This window comes from Amblyraja radiata, chromosome 20 (assembly GCF_010909765.2).
Source record: "Amblyraja radiata isolate CabotCenter1 chromosome 20, sAmbRad1.1.pri, whole genome shotgun sequence".
NCBI classification, from domain to species: domain Eukaryota; kingdom Metazoa; phylum Chordata; class Chondrichthyes; order Rajiformes; family Rajidae; genus Amblyraja; species Amblyraja radiata.
The window spans coordinates 33,612,321-33,633,541 of NC_045975.1; the positions used below are offsets into that span (position 1 = coordinate 33,612,321).

General features: G+C 41.5%; 1 protein-coding gene across 5 annotated transcripts in view; it reads right to left on the reverse strand.

Annotated features, from left to right (window-relative positions):
* Nucleotides 1–21,221, reverse strand: part of phf21a (PHD finger protein 21A) — a 212,023-nt gene that overhangs the window by 80,279 nt on the left and 110,523 nt on the right. For all 5 annotated transcript variants that reach the window (XM_033039227.1, XM_033039228.1, XM_033039226.1 and 2 more), the window contains one exon: nt 19,928–20,062. In XM_033039227.1, coding sequence (XP_032895118.1) covers nt 19,928–20,062 — 135 coding nt within the window. The remainder of the gene's footprint in view (nt 1–19,927; nt 20,063–21,221) is intronic.

The window sequence follows — 21,221 nt, forward strand, 5'->3', positions numbered from 1 at the left end:
GTGTCAGTAGTGCAATGTCAATATATTTTGTGCAAGACACATTTGCTATGTAACGTGGAAAAAGACTGGTGCACGGAACGACCTTTTGGCGGGCAGTTAGTGAGGGATTATATTTGGCTGGATTCATTGCCAAGATAGATACAAGAGTTCTAACTTTCAACTTGTCATCAGAGAAATAATGCTGCTGGATATAGTACTATATGATTCTTAAGTTTCAGTTGTCTGCCTTTGCTCCAGACCATATGGCATAAACTGAGAATAAACTTAATAAATTAGCCTGAGTTATCATCTGGCTGAAATCTTTTATCCCTTCTGCAAATATATAATCGACTTTCCATCTCCTTGGCAGATTAAATTAAATCATCCTTAATTGCACAATTAGATTTGCATACCTTTCTCAGGGGCATTAAGGTGCAAGCTGCCTGGCATGTACAGGTGCTATATACCCCAGATGTGGATCCATTATTTCAAAAACCTAAACCCCTTCCTCCTGCACTATCTTTCCAGCAGTGTATTCATCTATATTATGTTGCTATTCTATATACACAGGCATACAGCACTGGGAGCAATTGAGAAAATACTATTCATACAAGTTGTGTTTCTTACTCTGCTGCAGATGATGGACTTCCCACAAGCATTTTCCCCCTTTCCTGCAGATCTGCTTTCACCCATTTCACCCCTCTCTTCCAGACAGAACAGAGATAGAGTTCTCCTGATTGCCACCTTTCACCCACCATATTTTGTTCGCCATCTGCAGTTCCAACCGGAACCTACCACCAGCCAGATCATCCCCTCTCCCCCTGCCCTTTCTGCAGACAACGCTGTGATTCCATGGTTATTCAACCCACCTTTCCCTGTCTAACAAATTCCCCTATAGTTGCAGGAGGTACTACACTTATCCCTACACCTCCTTTCTCAACACCATCCAGGGACAGCGTACCAACCGAGACAGAGATTTGTGTGAACCTCCTCAGGTCTGGTTTATTGTATTCAGTGCTTGTAACGTGGCCCCCTCTGCATTGTCAAGACCAAGCCTAGCCACGGTGACCATTTGCAGACTACGTGCGCTCTGCCCACATCTTAGCTTCCAGTTGCATGTCATTTCAACTTCCCCTTTCATTCCTGCAGCAACCTGTCTGTTCTCAGCCTTCTCTACCGACACAGTGAGGCCAAACGCAATGTAGAAGGACAGCATCTCATTGCCCACTTGGGTAGCCTACAGTCAACTAGTAAGAACATTGTTATTCAATTTCAGATCACCCACACCCTCAGTGTTGTTTTCCCACTCCTACCAGCCCATCAGTGTCTCTCTGCGTTTGTTCACCATTTCCTTCTCTTGCTCACAACTTTGTTGTCTAGATTCATCATCCTCCCACCACGGGGTTCCACTTGGTTCACACACCACTAACCAACATATTTGATTTCTTCTCCTTTAGCTCACCTTTCCAATACCCCACCCAGTTCCATCCATCGATTATCCCTCCCTTATTTGGATGCATCCATCACTTACCAGCCTCCCTCTCCATCCTTCTCCCTCCCTGGTTTAATCTACTTTTTTTTCTTTCTTGTTTTCAGCTATCATCTACCAGCCTGTGTGTCAACACTCCATCTTGCCCCTCTCAAAGAGAGCAACAAAGTGGCACAGCTGGTAGATCTGCTGCCTCACAGCACCAGAGTCCCAGGTTCGATCCTGCCTCAGGTGCTGTCTGTGTGGAGTTTGAATGTTCACTCTGTGACCTTGTGGGTTTCCTTTGGGTACTCCAATTTCCCCCTATATCACAAAGATGCATGGGTTTGTAGGTTAATTGGTTTCTGCAAATTACCCCAATGATGCAGGGAGTAGATGAGAAAGTGGGATAACATAATTTGTCTGAACGGGTGATCGTTGGTCGGTGTGGACTCGATGGGCCGAAGGCCTGTTACCACGTTGTATTTCTAAACTAAATCTGGCACCATCTACCCATCAACCCCTCCCCCCACTTGTTTATCTGGTTCCATCTATCACCTTTCAGCTTCCTTCATACCTCTTCCTATCACTTTTACATGCTGGGTACCTTCTTGCCACACATTGACCACCCCCTCGCCTCCACCAATACTGTTTGACCTGCAGTTTATCGTTTGCTTAGATTCCAGCATTAGCAGTTCTTGAATCTCTGTTCCTTAACCATTTTAATAATTCCTCAAAATCTGTTGCATGACTACACTTTTTATCTACCCCTACCATTGGCACCATTATGCATCAAGCTTTATCCATTCACCCTTTTCAATGTTTGTTATTCAGTGGTATCATTGACTCTGGTAGCAAGCAGACAGCATGTTATCTTAGAATCATATACGTAAAGCCCAGTGAGATGCTACCTTGATGCCAAGAACAGTCAGTCTGATCCCATGTACGGAATTCTGCTTGTAACAAGGCTGTATTGATGTCTGGACATTTATTTCTTGATAACACTGGGGATATTACTTTCTATCACTTTTCTAATGACACGACAACTGGCCAAATAACATACTTCCTGCTTTTTGCCCAACTCTTATATGAACAGCATCCTGTTTTAATGGATGGATGTCTCTGTTGTTAGGCCTACAAGAGCTGCTTCACTGGAGGTGAGGGGCCTTGAAGAACACATCTAGAGCATCATAGTTGGTATGCTGATAACCTTATTGTCTTTCACATTTCCATTGTATGCGTCGTCGTTTCTCACCACGAGGTGAATACATTTGGTGGAAGAATGGCATCTATAATGGCCTCCATGAGAACGTTGAGATGGATCATCTATTCTGTACTTCTGGCTGCAGAGTGTTACAAATGCTTCGGAATTTTCATTCTGCATTACAGCTGCACCGAAAATGGGAATGTTCATGGAGCTTCCTCCTCATATCAAGTGTCTTCATTGTTCATCGTCATTGATGCATAAATGTTGTAAAGTAACAAGAGCATTGATTGGATCTGTTGCTTTTGAAATCACTCAATTCTGTTTTAAAAAATAGAAATTGCCTTTTCATACTCCAGTACCTGTTCTGTTGGTCAATAAATGGCTGAACATTTATACCAGCAGGATTTTTCTGTACTAATCTCATATAATTTTATTCCAAACAATCTGGACCCAAGAGAGCTGTAGAGGTTTAGCTGTTAAGTGTATTAAAGAGCTGCACGTGACAACGTTTCACATGGTAGATTGCTGGAATGCATGGGAAGTTAGCAAGTGAGATTAAACATTTGCCCAGTTGAATAATTGTAGGGAATTCTAATGATTGTTTGTAAATAGTGTGGTGTTATGCTGATGTCATTACAAATATTATAATAACTTCACAAATGCACTTGGACACAGCAGGTAAAGGTAGTCTCACATGAACAGCATTCTGTTTTGATAAGATGTCTCTGTTGTCAGGTCTAAAAGAGCTGCTGCACTGGTGTTGGAGTTCCAAACCGATCACAATGGTTGGTCAAAATAGAAAAAGGATTGACTGTATTTTAATTGGATGATCAACAAAATATCAGACTTTAAATCTGTTTCCTATTAGATTACAATACATCTACTCGCGGTCCTGAAATTGCTATCTCCTTATCAGTAGCGCCATATTACAAAAGTTGAGCAAGTAAATTGAAGTAGTTATCAAAATGACATCATCTTCAGACTATCTTTGTGTCAGTTCCTAATTCATACACATTAAGTTGTGAGTGGATATTTCAACTCAACTATAATAGTAAACAGGCTCAACACAAATTTTAAGTTATTTTAATAAATAGGATGACCATCTGCACCATGTCCATTAACTGAAAAAACAAATTTGTGAACTAAGAACAATATCACCAAACGACTCAAGAACGAGCTACTTCAGAGCCATGTCTAGTTGTGTGTTTTCTCCTTGTGTCCATCTGCTCACTTCTTTGCTCTGTATACTACTATGCTGCAAGTTAAGCAATACAATTTATATAACTAAATTACCATTGCAGTGTTGAACAAAAATAAAACGAACAGTTGGTAGAGGCATTCAAAATCATTCGAAAACGTACGCAAAGTACTTAAAAAACTAATCTTGTATTTTAGAACAGCATGTACTAAACACTGAGAATAAAAGCCGAGTTCATCAAACCATTTCTAAAAGCGTCCCTATAAAAGTGTTTAAGAATAACAGCATCTTCCAATTAATGTAAAAAAATGAATTTGCTTTACATCATATCAATGTTTGTTTTGAAAATGCAAATCCTAAAAAATGTACTCAAGTGGGAAATTGAACAGGATCTATGCTGTATCATTGCACAATACAAAAGTACATTCTTCCTCACAAGCAATAATTAGAGCTTTTTATCAAGATCTTGACAACTACATCAAATCCTGCCCCAACAAATTCCTCACTTTTTTAACATTGATATGTGAATTGAGCAATACTGTTTTAAAGTATTATATTTTTGACATTTCACAATTCCAAGTGATTACATGATTGATTGATTCAAAATATCTTTAAATGATTGTTTCTCATGTATGCACATGGTTAGCAAGTGAAACGTTCCTCATAACTATACAACGTTCCAATCTACCAACATACAATCCAACAATTTTATTGGATACTTATTTGATTACCTGTGTTTTCAAAATAACTCCTGCTCGGCTTGGCTGAATAAAGGTACTCTCTAAATCAGACTGTAGCTCTTTGTTTATTTAAAGAAAAGCGAAGAGCATTAACTCAATGGTTAGAGTCATAAAAGATTGACCATGTAGTAAATTCAATCTTATTGCTTGGAGCCAACAAAATAATCTAGACTCCTGCACTGAAAAGTTTAAAAGCACATCAATTTGTGGAATAGTAGTTTCAGATTGTTCTCAACAGAACTGGAAGTGGATTAACAAAAGCACATTTAAATTATTTTAACCTCAAATCACAACACTCTGCACAAAGCTAACAATCCAACTATTCCCCTGTATTTTACATTTCATGCCTTTCACTTGAAATTCTTACCATCATACTTCATGACTTCCCTTAGGTATCTTCTGAGTTCGTAATACCACAAAACTATTAGAACTTAAATTCTAGTTTCTTTCATGTCCTCCTGGACTTAGTTAATGACAACTAATGACTGCTCAGGCCGAGATCAGCGAATTCAACATCTCAGATACAGAACATTTAATCTTTCTCATCTATGCAGCTCCATAGGACTTTGGGCAGGCCACATTTGGAATATTACGTTCAGTTCTGGCCACCCCATTTCTTGAAAGATGTGGAGGCTTTGGAGAGGGTGCAGAGAAGGTTTATCATAATGCTGCCTGGATTAGAGGGTTTCAGTTGCAGGCTGGATAGGGGGGGAGGGGGCGCTGCACTGCAGCAGCCTCTACCTACAGCCTGTCTGTCCCTTCAATCTTTTTTTTATTTTTAGTTAGTCTAAAGTTTGTTTTAGGGGGAAACTTTAACTTTTCTATGTGGGGGAGGGGGGCAGGGTAAGGGGGAAATCGTTTCCCAGTCTCTTCCTGGCGGGGACGCGACTATTTCTCCGAGTCGCGTCCTCGCCCCCCACCTCATGGCCTACCAGCTGGATCGGAGCGGCCTTTCCTGCCGGGGACCGGGAACCAGACCAGGGCTGCTACAGCGGCGGCGCAGCGCTGGAGTCACCGCGGAGCGGGCGATGCCTACCTGGGTCGCCGTTTGGAGCTCCAGAACGTTGGGCCGCTGCTCCAACATCGTGGAGCTCTGGTGCGGAGAGCTTCCAACGCGGGCGGCGCTGAACAACATCGTGGAGTCCTGGGGCGCCTTGCAGAGGGTCTCCAGCAGCAGTCTCCACCCGGCGCGGCCTACGGACTTTGGAAGCCGCCGACTCCGGTAGGAGGGGGCCGACTCTGGTGTCCACGCCGCTGAGGACGTCCCGCAGCCCCGACGTCGGACTTACATCACCCCGGCGAGCGGTCCTGGACATCGGGCCGCCCTTAGCTGCAACTGCGTAGGGCTTGGGGAGGCCCTGACCATGAGGAACAGTGGAGGAAGAGACTGACTTTGGTGCCTTCCCACACAGTGGGAAACTTTGATTCTGCTGTGTGGGGATGTTTTATGTTAAATTCTATAGTGTGTGTTCTTTATACCCTTTCTGGCTTAATCCCTCCCTTCACCACCTCCAGTTTAAATTCCAGTTGGAATATTTTGGAGGACCCAAGAACCAAGACTGGGATTGTTTTCTCTGGAACGTCAGAGGTTGAGGGGAGACCTAATACGTATATAAAATTATGAGAGGCATAGATGAGGTAGACTGTCCTAACCTTTTTCACAGGGTGGAAATGTCCAAGACTATAAGTAACTGTCATGAGTTGAAAGGGGGAACATTTTAATGGAGATTTTTAGTATTTATTTTTTACACAGAGTAGTGGGGGCCTAGAACGCATTGCCAGGAGCGGTGGGGAGGCAGATGTGATAGTAGCATATAAGAGGCTTTTAGATCGGCACATAGAAGTGTAGGAAATCGTGGGATTTGTATCATAGATAGGCAGATGAGATCAGTTTAACTTCGCAACATGTTTAGCACAAACATTAACACCGGCTCCTGTACAGCACTGACCTATGCTCTGTGTGATACTCCAACAAATTGTCCGAGGCAATCCACACCCAACATGGGACTATAAACACCATATTTCTGTACTTCATAGCAACCTACGGTATATTAATAAAAGGTATTGGAATATTCAAGCTATATGGCTATGCAATATTATTACGGCTTTCCCCACAATTTACACAATATCCAGCTACACTACACAGTATATGGTTTAAATGTAAAAATAACATTAGCAACCAAACTGAAACTATTTTTCTCAGCATCTCAAATTTTGCATATTAAATAAAAAAGATCAGAAAGAGGACTAAAGAATATTTAACATTTTCTATCCATGCTATGATTTAGGATTTGCAAAACCCGTCTTCATAAGTACTTTGTAAATCATCTGCTCTTAATCTGATCTGCAAATTAACTATTTTGATAGAATTACATATTCATCTCCATTATATTTACAAAGATCATGCTTTGTACCATCTGAGACTAAGAGCTTCCAAATCTGGGGTGCAAACTATAGAGGCGTCTCACAAGCTGAATCATTTAGAAGCTTGGATACGAGTGTTTTTACAATACTGGAAAGATTTTGAAGAAGATTATGATTCAGGTTTTTACACCAATACACTGTTCTTAACAAAAATCTACCCATCATGTGAAACCTTATAAATAAGATATAAATTAGATAACTTCAAGACAGTCAAAGACTTTTTTCATGACAGACAAATTTTCATCGTTTTATCACCAGATTGGACACCAAAAATATGACATAAAAACTTTGCCACATTTAGTCATGAATATTTAATTCATAAATAATCTTCATATGGCCCCCCCCCCCCATACATATACGTTTTGATAATAATCTAGAGAGATATATTCATCAATACCAGGAGACAAATACAGTAACATGTCTGGTAATCCGCCTAGCAAAGATCCGATAACGGTCGTTGTGCTTGGTGTCCATTTTCATACCGACCGTTATCGAGGTCGGTACCTCCGTAAGGTCCAAACCTCTACTGTTTTTTACATACCCCAACGAGGTATCCTATGGTAGTAGTGATTTTTGAGCGAGTTAATTATGTTTTCTTATATTCAAAATTAATATTTCAAAAACATTGTGCTGTCAAAAACACAACGATCGTTTATGATATATTTTCCGACTTTTTTGTCAATAAAAAAAATTTGGGGGGCATAAATTGGTCATCAAAACTAAGAAACTGGGCCAATCTTCAAGTTAGCAACACACTGTCTCTTGTTTACCTTTCGTATGGACCAAGTCGCTAACTTCATTCCTTCGTGTCAACTTCCAGAAGCTCCACAACGACCGTGATGGAGACATTTTACTTACTAAAATAATCATCCCAAATCAAACCTTCTGACGAATCATCGGCCATCGATATAGCTCAAATCCATAAGGTTATGTACCGTTTAGATCACATTGGTGAAGATGTTTGGTTTTCTCTAATAATGTAATGTTCGTTTTCTGGGACACCAAACCTTTGAGTGCCCACCGCAACGTACGTTTGTGTGTATGATCATGTAGTGCGTGTCACGGTGTCCACTCAGATGAATGCACTATTCTATTATTCTGAAGAAGGGTTTCGGCCCGAAACGTTGCCTATTTCCTTCGCTCCATAGATGCTGCCTCACCCGCTGAGTTTCTCCAGCATTTTGTCTACCTACTACATGATCAGGTGAATGAAGTGGAAAAGGTGTTTGCAATTGTATTGTTCCATGTGGTATTCATAACATAGAAAGGAATAAGAAATGCGTGCACTTACTGTGCTAACCAGGTCACTGGTAGACACCACTCGACAACCGTTACACAAAATGTATTTGGGAATTCTGATGCCATTTTCGGAAACTTGCCATCAATATGCTATCTTTTCTTATATTTTTTGTTGATACTATGTTAGTCATGAACCCAAAGTGCTTGTCAACTTTTTGAAGGAATTTGAAATTTGACTTCCTTTGCACATTATTGTGTGCCAGTATTGTAAAAATACACATATGCTAACAGCCTTGGTACATTCTCAGCATTTAAACTTTCTCCACCGTTCTTTTACATTGGCGATGATCAAATGGGGAATTTCTTCCGTTTCTGGAGAAAATCGTCACTTAGAAATCAGATTCTCAATAAATACAGATGGCTAGCGCAATTTCTATTTGTAGGTAAATTGGCTGCTCTAACTTTATGGTGCATTGTTCAGCATCTAATGCAGCCTGAATGTGGCTTTGACGACTGACACACTTTAATCAGAAACCTTTGGAAAATAATGAAGTGCAGGTGATAAAGCTGCAACTAAGAAAGCATCAAATTGATCAAAACTTTTGAAATAGTCAAGGAATACAAAGATTGTGATGTGAATTCAGAATAATAATTATAAGTAGATTTATACCAAATAGATCCAAAAGACTAAACAAAAATCACTGCTACATCTGGGTGATGGGACACTAATTTGAAGGTGAATAATAGATACCTCCACTATGGGTCAACTTTCAATATATCTGCCAAGACTTGATAAACTGGCTTACAATATCAAAATATCAGGCACAAATAAGTGTATCACTCATTATAAGAATGCCAAGATATTTTCTTAATTAACCAAATTTTAATCCCAGTAGTTTTAAAGTTCTTTTTAAAGCGGAAGATCGAAAACAGATAGATCAACTGTGATGCAAACCATGAATCAAAATTAATTATTTTAAATTTTAATTACTTCATAGATTTGTAGCAGGTAAAGATGAATTCTCTGCACCGATCATTTTTAAATGATCACCTCTTATAAAACCTGATGAATTACCAGATATTATAATTTTGCAAATGAGATGCCAGTCTTGGGAATTATTGTAATATTGTCACTTATATATACACACACCTAAAGAGCCTAAATGAATGCTAATTTCTAATTTGTTTTTTCATTTTCTTCATATAGTTTTCTCTACCTATATGTTACTAATGATGGTTTAAAAGAAATCAGATTTTTATTTTACCCTAGCAAACCTGCTGTTCACATTAGATCCAAGGATAACATCCGTTAAAATATCTCAGCTGATATCTCAAGTCTGTTAGCCAATTGTCAGCCAATTACAAGATAGATCTTTAACCGATCAGAAAATGTATTGGATCAAGAGGATAAACTTTCACATGTTTGTGTCTACAGGCTCAAATGAAATCAGGAGCCATATTGTACCCAATGCTTAATGAGCTGAAGCCTTGGAAAGCAGATTGGCAAAATCGAAGTGCTGAAGAAGGATAATACTACATTAGCAACTATTTTATGTTTGATAGTGGCCTGAAAAAATGATACCTCTCAAGTCTGAGTTTAACGTTTTAAATATTAGGAATAGACATATAAAAAGTTAATCACTGCAATTTTTTCCAAGACAGCGAAATTCAAGCCCTATAGACTCCGAATTACATATTAATTGTTACACCACCAGGCTGTGGCAATGTTGGTGATGCATTATTTTGTATTAAACTTTAGCGGAATGCCCCATCTTCTCACATCAATCCATTGCATGATAGCAAACTTTAATGTAAGGAAGCTCTTCCAACTGTCCTGACCAAAATGAATCTGCAGTATAATGTGGATAAATGTAATGTTGTCCACTTTGGTGGCAAAAACAGAAAAATAGACTATTTTCTAAATGGTGGCCAATTAGGAAAAGGGGAGATGTAACGAGACCTGGGTGTCATGGTACACCAGTCATTGAAAGTAGGCATGCAGGTGCAGCAGGCAGTGAATGTTAGCATTCATAGCAAAAGGATTTGAGTATAGGAGCAGGGAGGTTCTACTGCAGTTGTACAGGGTCTTGGTGAGACCACACCTGGAGTATTGTGTACAGTTTTGGTCTCCAAATCTGAGGAAAGACATTCTTGCCTTAGCGTACAGAGAAGGTTCACCAGACTGGGATGTCAGGACTTTCATATGAAGAAAGACTGGATAGACTCGGCTTGTACTCGCTAGAATTTAGAAGATTGAGGGGGGATCTTATAGAAACTTACAAAATTCTTAGGGGGTTGGACAGGCTAGATGCAGGAAGATTGTTCCCGATGTTGGGGAAGTCCATGACAAGGGGTCACAGTTTAAGGATAAAGGGGAAATCGTTTAGGACCGAGATGAGAAAAACATTTTTCACACAGAGAGTGGTGAGTCTCTGGAACTCTCTGCCACAGAAGGTAGTTGAGGCCAGTTCATTGGCTATATTTAAGAGGGAGTTAGATGTGGCCCTTGTGGCTAAAGGGATCAGGGGGTATGGAGAGAAGGCAGGTACATGATACTGAGTTGGATGATCAGCCATGATCATATTGAATGGCGGTGCAGGCTCGAAGGGCCGAATGGCCTACTCCTGCACCTATTTTCCATGTTTCTATGTTTCTATGTAATCCCCCCCTAATTAATCATAACCAGTCGCTACATTATTCTTTATGGACCTTTCCTGCACATAAGCTAGTTGCCACGTCCTCATTACAAAAGTGATTACATTTCAAGAAGTTTCTTAATGACCTCTAATATGTAATACAATATGCTAATGAAATGCATGTCTTACAAATATATTTAGGAAAATATTTTAATTTGAATAAATGTTACTGCAAACAGTTGAATGTTATGACAATAGACAATAGGTGCAGGAGTAGGCCATTCGGCCCTTCGAGTCAGCACCATCGTTAAATGTGATCATGGCTGATCATCCCCAATCAGTACCCCGTTACTGCCTTCTCCCCATATCCCCTGATTCCGCTATTTTTAAGAGCCCTATCTAGCTCTCTCTTGAAAGCATCCAGAGAACCCGCCTCCACCGCCCTCTGAGGCAGAGAATTCCACAGACTCGCCACTCTCTGTGAGAAAAAGTGTTTCCTCGTCTCAGTTCTAAATGGCTTACTCCTTATTCTTAAACTGTGGCCCCTGGTTCTGGACTCCCCTAACATCGGGAACATGTTTCCTGCCTCTAGCGTGTCCAAACCCTTAACAATCTTATATGTTTCAATGAGATTCCCTCTCATCCTTCTAAACTTCAGAGTGTACAAGCCCAGCTGCTCCATTCTCTCAGCAAATGACAGTCCCGCCATCCCGGGAATTAACCTTGTAAACGTACGCTGCACTCCCTCAATAGCAAGAATGTCCTTCCTCAAATTAGTGGACCAAAACTGTACACAATACTCCAGGTGTGGTCTCACTAGGGCTCTGTACTACTGTAGAAGAACCTCTTTGCTCCTATATTTGATTCCTCTTGTTATAAAGGACAACATGCCATTCGCTTTCTTCACTGCCTGCTGTACCTGCATGCTTACTTTCATAGACTGATGTACAAGGACCCCCAGATCCCGCAGTACTTCCCCTTTTCCCAACTCAATGTCATTTAGATAGTAATCTGCCTTCCTGTTTTTGCTACCAAAGTGGATAACCTCACATTTATCCTCATTAAACTTCATCTGCCATGCATCTGCCCACTTACCCATCCTGTCCAATTCACCCTGCATCCTCATAGCATCCTCCTCACAGTTCAAGATTCAAGATACATTTAATTGTCACATGTGCCAGATGGCACAGTGAAATGAAATTCCCATACAGCCATACAATTAAAAAAAATAAAGAACACACACTATAGAATTTGACATAAAACATCCCCACACAGCAGAATCAAAGTTTCCCACTGTGTGGGAAGGCACCAAAGTCAGTCTCTTCCTCCACTGTTCCTCGTGGTCAGGGCCTCCCCAAGTCCTCCACAATTGCAGCTACGGGCGGCCCGATGTCCAGGACCTCTCGCCGGGGTGATACAAGTCCGACGTCGGGGCGGCGGGACGTCCTCAGCGGCGTGGACACAGAGTCGGCCCCCTCCTACCGGAGTCGGCGGCTCCCAAAGTCCGCAGGTGGAGACTGCTGCTGGCGGCCCTCTGCAAGGCACCCCAGGACTCCACGATGACGGTCAGCGCCGCCCGCGTTGGAAGCTATCCGCACCAGAGCTCCACGATGTTTGAGCAGCGGCCCAACGCTCCGGAGCTCCAAACGGCGACCCAGGTAGGCATCGCCCGCTCCGCGGTGACTCCAGCGCTGCGCCGCCGCTGTAGCAGCCCTGGTCCGGTTCCCGGTCCCCGGCAGGAAAGGCCGCTCCGATCCAGCTGGTATGATTCCACCCAGTTTTGTGTCATCTGCAAATTTGCTGATGTTACTTTGAATCCCATCATCCAAATAATTGATGTATATTGTAAATAGCTGCGGTCCCAGCACCGAGCCTTGCGGTACCGCACTAGTCACTGCCTGCCATTCTGAAAGGGACCCGTTAATCCCTACTCTGTTTCCTGTCTGCCAACCACTTCTCTATCCATGTCAGCACTCTACCCCCAATACCATGTGCCCTAATTTTGCCCACTAATCTCCTATGTGGGACCTTATCAAATGCTTTCTGAAAGTCCAGGTACACTACATCCACTGGCTCTCCCTTGTCCATTTTCCTAGTTACTTCAAAAGATTCCAGAAGATTAGTCAAGCATGATTTCCCCTTCGTAAATCCATGCTGACTCGGACGAATGTTGATTTATGTAATATGAAAAGTGACTTCAAAAGTGCTCTATGTTGAAATTTTCAGAGTGTGCCCTGTTTGTTATCTGTTGCTGTGGGAAAGATATTATTGATAACTGAACCAACAAATTGTAAATTTATTTTATTCAGTACAGTTTTAAATTACGTAACAGTTCAAGTCTCAATAGAGCAAACTTACTGAACTACTTTTGGGCATTTAATTTCATTGTTTTGTCCATCCTCTTGTGAACTGGCTAAATTACTCTTGTGAACTGGTACCCTGATAACCAAAGTTTATGGTAATCTGTGCATTGTTGAGGCGTCAAAACTAAAATGGACAGGCAATGCTGCAATCAATGGACAGGCAATAAATGTTCATCAATCCCAATAAAGATTTGTGAAATATGAATCTCGCTTTCTATTGCTCCTTAAAAAGCCAAAGAAGTGTCCCTGTGATACCCTGTCTAACTACTTTGCATATCAGGCGGGCGGCACGGTGGCGCAGTGGTAGAGTTACTGCCTTAGTGTCTGAGACCCAGGTTCAATCCTGACTATGGGTGCTGTCTGTACGGAGTTTGTACGTTCTCCCCGTAACCTTTTAGGTTTTCTCCGAGATCTTCGGTTTCCTCCCACACCTCAAAGACGTACAGGTTTGTAGGTTAATTGGATTGATATAAATGTAAATTGTCCCTAGTGTGTGCAGGATTGTGTTAATGTGCGGGGATCGCTGGTAAGTGTGGACTCGGTGGGCCGAAGGGTCTGTTTCCGCGCTGTCTCTCTAAACGAAATCAGGTGGTGATTTACCTGTCTTTAAAATATTCAGTCTGCTTCCACCCATTTTAATAAAGTGTTCTGATCGCTTTCAACCATTAGAGAAAAAATACGACCTCCACTATCTTAAAGGGTGATCTCTTGTTAGCATTTGAAGCAAATATAAAGGATGCATGCAGAAATTAGGGAAGAACACATATTTGTTTGATTGTGCAGAAATAGCACATTGCATCATAAACACAGTGATGTAGATTAAGTAACAGAAAAGTAATTCGACCAGTGCTAATAATGCTTGAGCACAAAGAACCCTTGTGACTATCATAAACAGAACAATTCTGCAAACCAAGATGCACATCTAAGCTAGATATTTGCCTGCATTTGGCCCATTTCCCATCTAAATTCCTTTTCAAATGCCATTGTTGCACTGTCTCAATTATTTAATTGGCAGCTTTTTCCATTTACCCACCATCCTGTGTGTAAAAGCTGCCTCTCATGATCCTATTAATTCTTATAATCTCTTGTAAAGAATGTCTGATCTGCTGGAGTGGATTCGGGGGGGGGGGGGGGGGGGGGGGGGGTTTGGTGGGCAGTCATGACTTGATTGAGTTTGTTGACAATGTTACGAAGATGATTGATGAGGACAGGGCAGTGGATGTTGTCGACATGGAATTTCGGAAGGCATTTGACAGTACCCTCATGGTAGGCTAATCCAGAAAATTAACTGCATGGGATTCATGGTGACTCAGTAATTTGGATTCGTATTACACTTACTAAGACAGAGGGTAGTGGTGATAGGGTGTCACTCTCGCTGGAGGTCAGTGGAATGCCACAGGAAACACTGCTAGGACCATCGTTATTTGCGATTTATATAACTGACTGACGAAAATGTTAATTACTAAGTTTGCAACACAAAAATTGGTGGAGTACCAGACCGTGAAGAACATTGTCAAAGGATGTAGCAGGAAGCAGATCGGCAGCAGATATGGGAGGAGAAAGGCAGATGGAGTATAATCCAGGCCAGGACGGGGCATTGCCATTTGGGAGGTCATATGTAAGGGAAAAGCCAGGACCTTTAACAACATTAAAGGTGTTTAATAGTATTGGGATCCAAGACCAAAGCTCCCTGGAAGTAGGAACACAAATAGATAGGGTGGTAAAGAATGCGAATGACAGTAAGTCATGTTGCGGGCTTACAAAACTTTGGTCAGGCTGCATTTGGAGTTTTGTATGTTTTTTTTGTCCCATTACAGGAAGGATGTAGAGGTTTTGCAGAGGGTGTAGAAGAGATTTACGAGGATGCTACCTTGATTAGAATGTACAGGTGCACAACCTTTTATCCGGAGTTCCGGAAACCGGAAAACTCAGAAAACCGACCATTTTTTCCAGGATGTCGTCTGCACACCAAAGCTCGCGTTTGGCGCCAAACTTGACCCGAAACGACCCACGGTCAACCCAGGTCTGTACTACTGTAGCGGCTGCCTCCTACCCGGAGACCGGGGAGACACTTAAACATCTGTAAATCATTGCTTAAATGTTAGTCAGTTAGTTTGGAGGGCTTTTATGTGAAGGGGGGGGGGGGGGTGAAGGGGGAAACTTTAATTCTTAGTCCCCTACCTGGTCGGAGAGGCGGGGAGCGGTCAATGCCTTACCAGGTCGCCGTGCAGTAAGCTCCCGAGCGCTGTGGCCGCCGACTCCCAGCTGGGGCTGCGGGCATCCGGCCGCGGGCGGCGCCGGTTGTAGCTCCGACCCCGGCAACTCTACCCCTGGCTGCGCGGCGCTCCAAATCCAGCGCGGCCCGCGGCCGGACGCCCGCAGCCCCAGCACCGCTGTGGCCGCCGACATGTTGTGTGTCGGCGGCCACAGCGCTCCGGGGCTTACCGCACGGCGACCCGGTAAGGCATTGCCCGCTCCCCGCTGGTATCCCAGCGCTGCGACGCCGCCGACTCCCAACATCGCGGCGCTGGGGCTGCGGGCGTCCGGCCGCGGGCCGCCCTGGATTTGGAGCGCCGCGCAGCCAGGGGTAGAGTTGCCGGGGTCGGAGCTCCAACCGGCGCCGCCCGCGGCCGGACGCCCGCAGCTCCGCGATGTTGGGAGTCGGCGGCCACAGCGCTCCGGAGCTTACTGCACGGCGACCCGGTAAGGCATTGCCCGCTCCCCGCCTCTCCGACCAGGTAGGGGACTAAGAATTAAAGTTTCCCCCTTCACCCCCCCCCACCACATAAAATCCCTCCAACCTAACTGACTAACATTTATGCAATGATTCCCCGGTCTCCGGGGAGGAGGCAGCCGCTCCAGACTTTTCAAGCCGCCCGCGCTACCTACCTAATCTACGCTAAAAATCTTCCATTCGGAAATCCGAAAAATTCCGAAATCCGACAAGTGTCTGGTCCCAAGGCTTTCGGATAAAAGGTTGTGCACCTGTATTAGTTAAAAGTTGGACAATCTTGGACTGTTTTCTCCATAGCACGGAATCTGAGGGAAGACCTGATACAAGTTCTCAAATTTGTGAGAATCATAGATAGGGTAGACAAGCAGAATATTTTTCTCAGGGTGCAAATGTCAAATACTAGAGGGCACAGGTGTACAGTGAAAGAGGGAAAGATTAAATGAAATACATGGGACATTTTCTTTTACATAGAGAGTGATAGGTTCATGGAATGTGTTGCATGGGGGTGGTGTAATTAGATACAATAGTGGTGTTTAAGAGGTTTCAAGATGGGCACATAAACATTTTAGATTGGCATATAAATATGAAGGAAATGGGGAGATATGGATCACATGCAGGCAGAGGGATTAGTTTAATTTGGCATCATGTTCCGTACAGGCATCATGGGCCAAAGGGCCTGTTCTATAGTTTGTGTATCCGTTGACAACAAAAAAAACAGTATTGTTTACATTGAGGGAGACTATAGAATGCTGTTGTCTGGAACTCTCATACGTAAAACACTTAGTTGCAAAAACCTACCAGCTCCCTCGATCTAACCGTTGAGGCTCCATATAACTAGGGTCCTGTGTGATGTTGATGGATACATGCACCAAAATAGTACTATTCACAAACTGCTGAGAAGATATTTTAACAAATGACACAGCTACATCCCAGGCTTGCCAAATGTAAAATCTGTAGTATGATTCTCTATGTTCTAGACATCAGCGGGGGAAAAAGCACCAAAAAAAGTGCAAACTATAAGAAAATAATAATGGGACAGTGAAAATCAAACATTTGAGTGGATGAGCTGTAATATGAGTAGCAAAATCATTTCCTAAAATACTAAGGAGAAAATCTGTGGATGCTGGAAATCTAAAATAAAAACAGAAAATGTAAATGTCCATCAACTAAAATGTTGAACTCCGGGCGAGTCCAAAAGGCTTTAATATACTAGCATGGAAGCCAAGGTGCTTTTCCTAAAGCTTCCATTGAACTTCATTAGAATAGCGTAGGATGCCATGCTCAGAAACGAGATGCCAAGTGTTATGGAGAATCAAGGTGGTAGATGACCAGAAGGTCATGGTCATACATGTGGATTAATTAAACATCCATAAAATTGCTATTTGGTATCTCTACACCAGCAAATGATACAATACTATGATAAGCAAATAAAATACACTGTACTGACAAGAGTGCACAGAATACTGATGTCTGCAAAGTGGGCTTATTGCTCTGGACAGAGCTAAAAGGGAAGGCATTGCATCTCCTGCAATGAAATGGGAAGTGTTGGTGCTGATGAAAGAGTGAACCAGTGTTCCAGAGGAAATTATTCCTTTATTCTATCAAAAGATGAGGGGGAAATGCCAATGTGCCGTGTTTTCAATCAGAAATGAATGAAGATTATCTACTGATGAAGTGTAGTGAGAGACACAGACAAGGAGAGAGGCCATCCTGATTCTGGGAGGGAATGATAAAAACAGTCAATGCAGAACATGGAAATGGAACTGATAGTTGAGGGCTCCATCAATTGTGGGTACATGGGAATCTGAAGTTGAAGTTAAAAAAAAAGGAGAGCATACTAGAATGACTTAATAAAGTGGGCATTATTATCAAAATAAATGTGATAGCAAAGTAAATTGACAAAAGGAAATGAAGTTCATAAAGCAAGCATAATGTGAGGAAGTTTTGGCATTTAATTATTGTTGCTCATATATCCCTTCAATTGAAAATAGAGGAAAGTTAAAAAAAAACAGAAATAGACTTTTGAAGGCAAGGGAAGTGAGGATATTGGAAGCAAATTTAATGAAATTTTCTAAATGAAACCAAAAATCAGAAATGGCATTCATTAATATACAAATGGCAAGGAAAATGTACACAAACAGTGCAAGGTTACAATTGGTATCGGAATGCCAGTGGGATGTTGTGTCCATATATTTGATAAAATAAACTGGAAATTCAGGGATGTCGTGGGAAAGTGAACAGTACTGGGAAACAATGCATTTATTTTGAGAGTAAAATCATATTTTTACAATCTATTAGAAACACTATGACGAGAAAAGGAAAAAGGGAGGCAGATTTTATAGCAGGTGAAAGGTGATATTCGATTCAAGCAATATTACAAAAATAATTTAAAAGTTACTTCATAACAGTGGTACATTATAATTTTAATTTGTGAACTAAAACTTTCAGTTCAAAGCTTTCTCCAAGTTTCTTTTTTATTCAGTAGAATATGTACATCATTCTTTCTTATACAAGATTTTTTCCCCCTGAATACTAATGTCCTTATTTCTTGATGCCTTGTGTACATTTTCTCAGGCCACACTTGCACAACTTCTCTAAGTGTCTATTTTTCAATATGGGATTGATAATGAGTTGGCATCTGATTTGACGAAATATGAATTTGAAGCCAAAGTACATTCCTGGCTCTTAAGTCTATCGCATCATTTAACAAGATCATAACAGCTATGATTTCAACCACAACTCTGCATTATCTACATGGTAATCTTTCACTGCCTAAGCAATTAAGAATCTACTGTCTTAAAAAAAATTCAAAGACTCTGCCTCAACTACCTTTCAAGGAGAAGAGTTGCACATACTCCTGATCCTCTTAAATCCGGGTCTCTTGCACTAAGGCAGCAACACTCCCTGCAGCGCCCCTGTATTGTAATATCCAGTTCAATCCTTTTGGCACTCCAATTTTCTCCAGGCAAATTAAAGATATGTTTAAATTGATATTCTATATTGTATTTTTTGTCGAAATCTTGGGACAATGTTTGATGGTTGTTAGCAGTTTTTTGTCTTTATTTCTGCCATAACACTCTTCGATGTCCCTTGTCGCCACATGGACTTCAAATATTCTCCTTTTTCCTTTGCTTGGGACTCCCTATCTCCTCCTTTTATTTTCTCTTCCAAGGCTTCGCTGACTATCTTAGCTTTCCTTCTCACCCTGTCAACCACTTCATTGGTCCTCATTCTTAACTGAATCAAGCACCTTCTGTAAGCTCCACTTCCTCACATAGCACAGAATCCGTTTTGAAGGGAATTACACTTGGATTAGCTGTGACAGAAGCATGAACTTGGCTACAGTTTAAAAAACCTGTATTCCAGGTGTCATCTTTAAGGGAAATGTTCTGATGCATGTAAAGCTAATTCACAGCCAGAAATTTACCCAAAAAGATTCCATCCAATCAGTCAGACACGATCAAAAGTGATAAATGAAAGGCCTCCTCAGGCTACTGGGCCAGTAGATAAATCTAAAAGGTACAGTTGTTCTATACAAGTTTCAACCCTCCAAAGATCAGAAATAAACTATTGCTGTATTGGAATTTGCAAAGACGACAACAACCCAGAGTGCCACACAATTTTCAATGTTCAAATTAATACATCTAAACAAAGACACATTTTGCTAATAATCCCAAGGAGACAATTGTATAAGGGATAAATGTAATGGGCACACAACTGAAGATTAACTTTAAAAGTTTGTTTCACATTGTTGTCATCATACAGAAAAACTGTTGCTACTGATAGGCGAGAATATGTTTGCAGTGCAACACGTTGCAAGCTCATTAGATAGCTCCGTGCACAGTGATGAAAATAAATGAATTGAAAATAAAATAATTGGTGCAGACTTGACAGGAGGTATGGCTTGTTACTTATTGTAATGTGTTACCATTTTATTACCTGTGGGCTGCTCAGTTGTGGTACAATCTGTTGCTGCTGCTGTGGCAGTATCTGTGGCTGTTGCATTGGCAGTTTGCCTTCATGATGTTCCTGTTTTACCATCAAATCCTTCCTCAGCTGTTCAACCACCTTTTTCTGGAAAAAAAAATGATTTTAGTTGAAATTCAGAAACACTACACAGAATTTATGGTAGTTAAGTTATTCTGGACAAGGAAATCATCTTGAAATAAGAGTAAAGAATTGGAAAGGAATATAATTTCCATAAAGAACATGTGAAAAATTAAATTACTTCCATACTAACTTCTAGTAGAGCCCACTTGTTGGAATAGACATATTGAGCAATATGCATCTATGGAATGGCAGTAATTTTGAACAGTATGAACCGGGAAAACTGCAGAGTGTCAAAATCAATACCATACTTTTCATGATATTGGCCAAGTGAAAATAGTATGCGCCATGAAACAGTTGGCAACACATGCTTCAAGCATAATTCAGTTACAGAGTAATAGCAACTTTGTAAATAAGCTAGCCAAATACGTCAACATTCAGAAATATCCTGTGATTTTAGCTAGCATGAGTACTAGCACAAATCTCCTGGAGTAGCTGTGGCATCATAATGTGAACACCGGAGCCAGTGAGCACTAAATGTGCCAGCTGATTTTGTAAAACACACAGTAAGGTTTTCTCTCTGATACGTTCAGCAATAATGTCGAGCACAATTATGGCCAGTTATTTAGTAAAACCATTTGCACTATATAATCAATCAATATTGAACATTTCAACCTACTACTCACAAATGGATATTATAACAGTTGCGGAGAGCAGGGAAAAATTAATAAAAGGAAAAAAGGATGGAAAACAGCAAATTAGTAAGACCATGTTGACTCAATTCCATGGCTGAGTTAGTAAATCAGTCTTTTATGTTATTCTTTTTATATTCCTTTATAATATATGAATGTTACTGGCAAGGCCAGTGTATGTTTCATCTCTAATTGCCCTCAAGAAGTTTCAGTTGGACTTATTCATGATTTCCTGACACCTTCCTTGTGATTGTACTCCAATAGCCCTATGGGGAAAGAGATCCTAAATTTAGACCGAACAATGAGGGGATCAATTTATTTCTAAATTAGGCTATTAGGAGGAAAATCTGCAGGTGATGCTGTACACACGTTGCCTTTATGGGCCTGTCCCACTTAGGCGGTTTTTCAGCGGACTGCCGGCGACTGTCAAGTTGCCAGCAGTCGCCTGAAAAAAACGGCAACTGGAACAGCGACTGTCAGAGTGGAACACACAC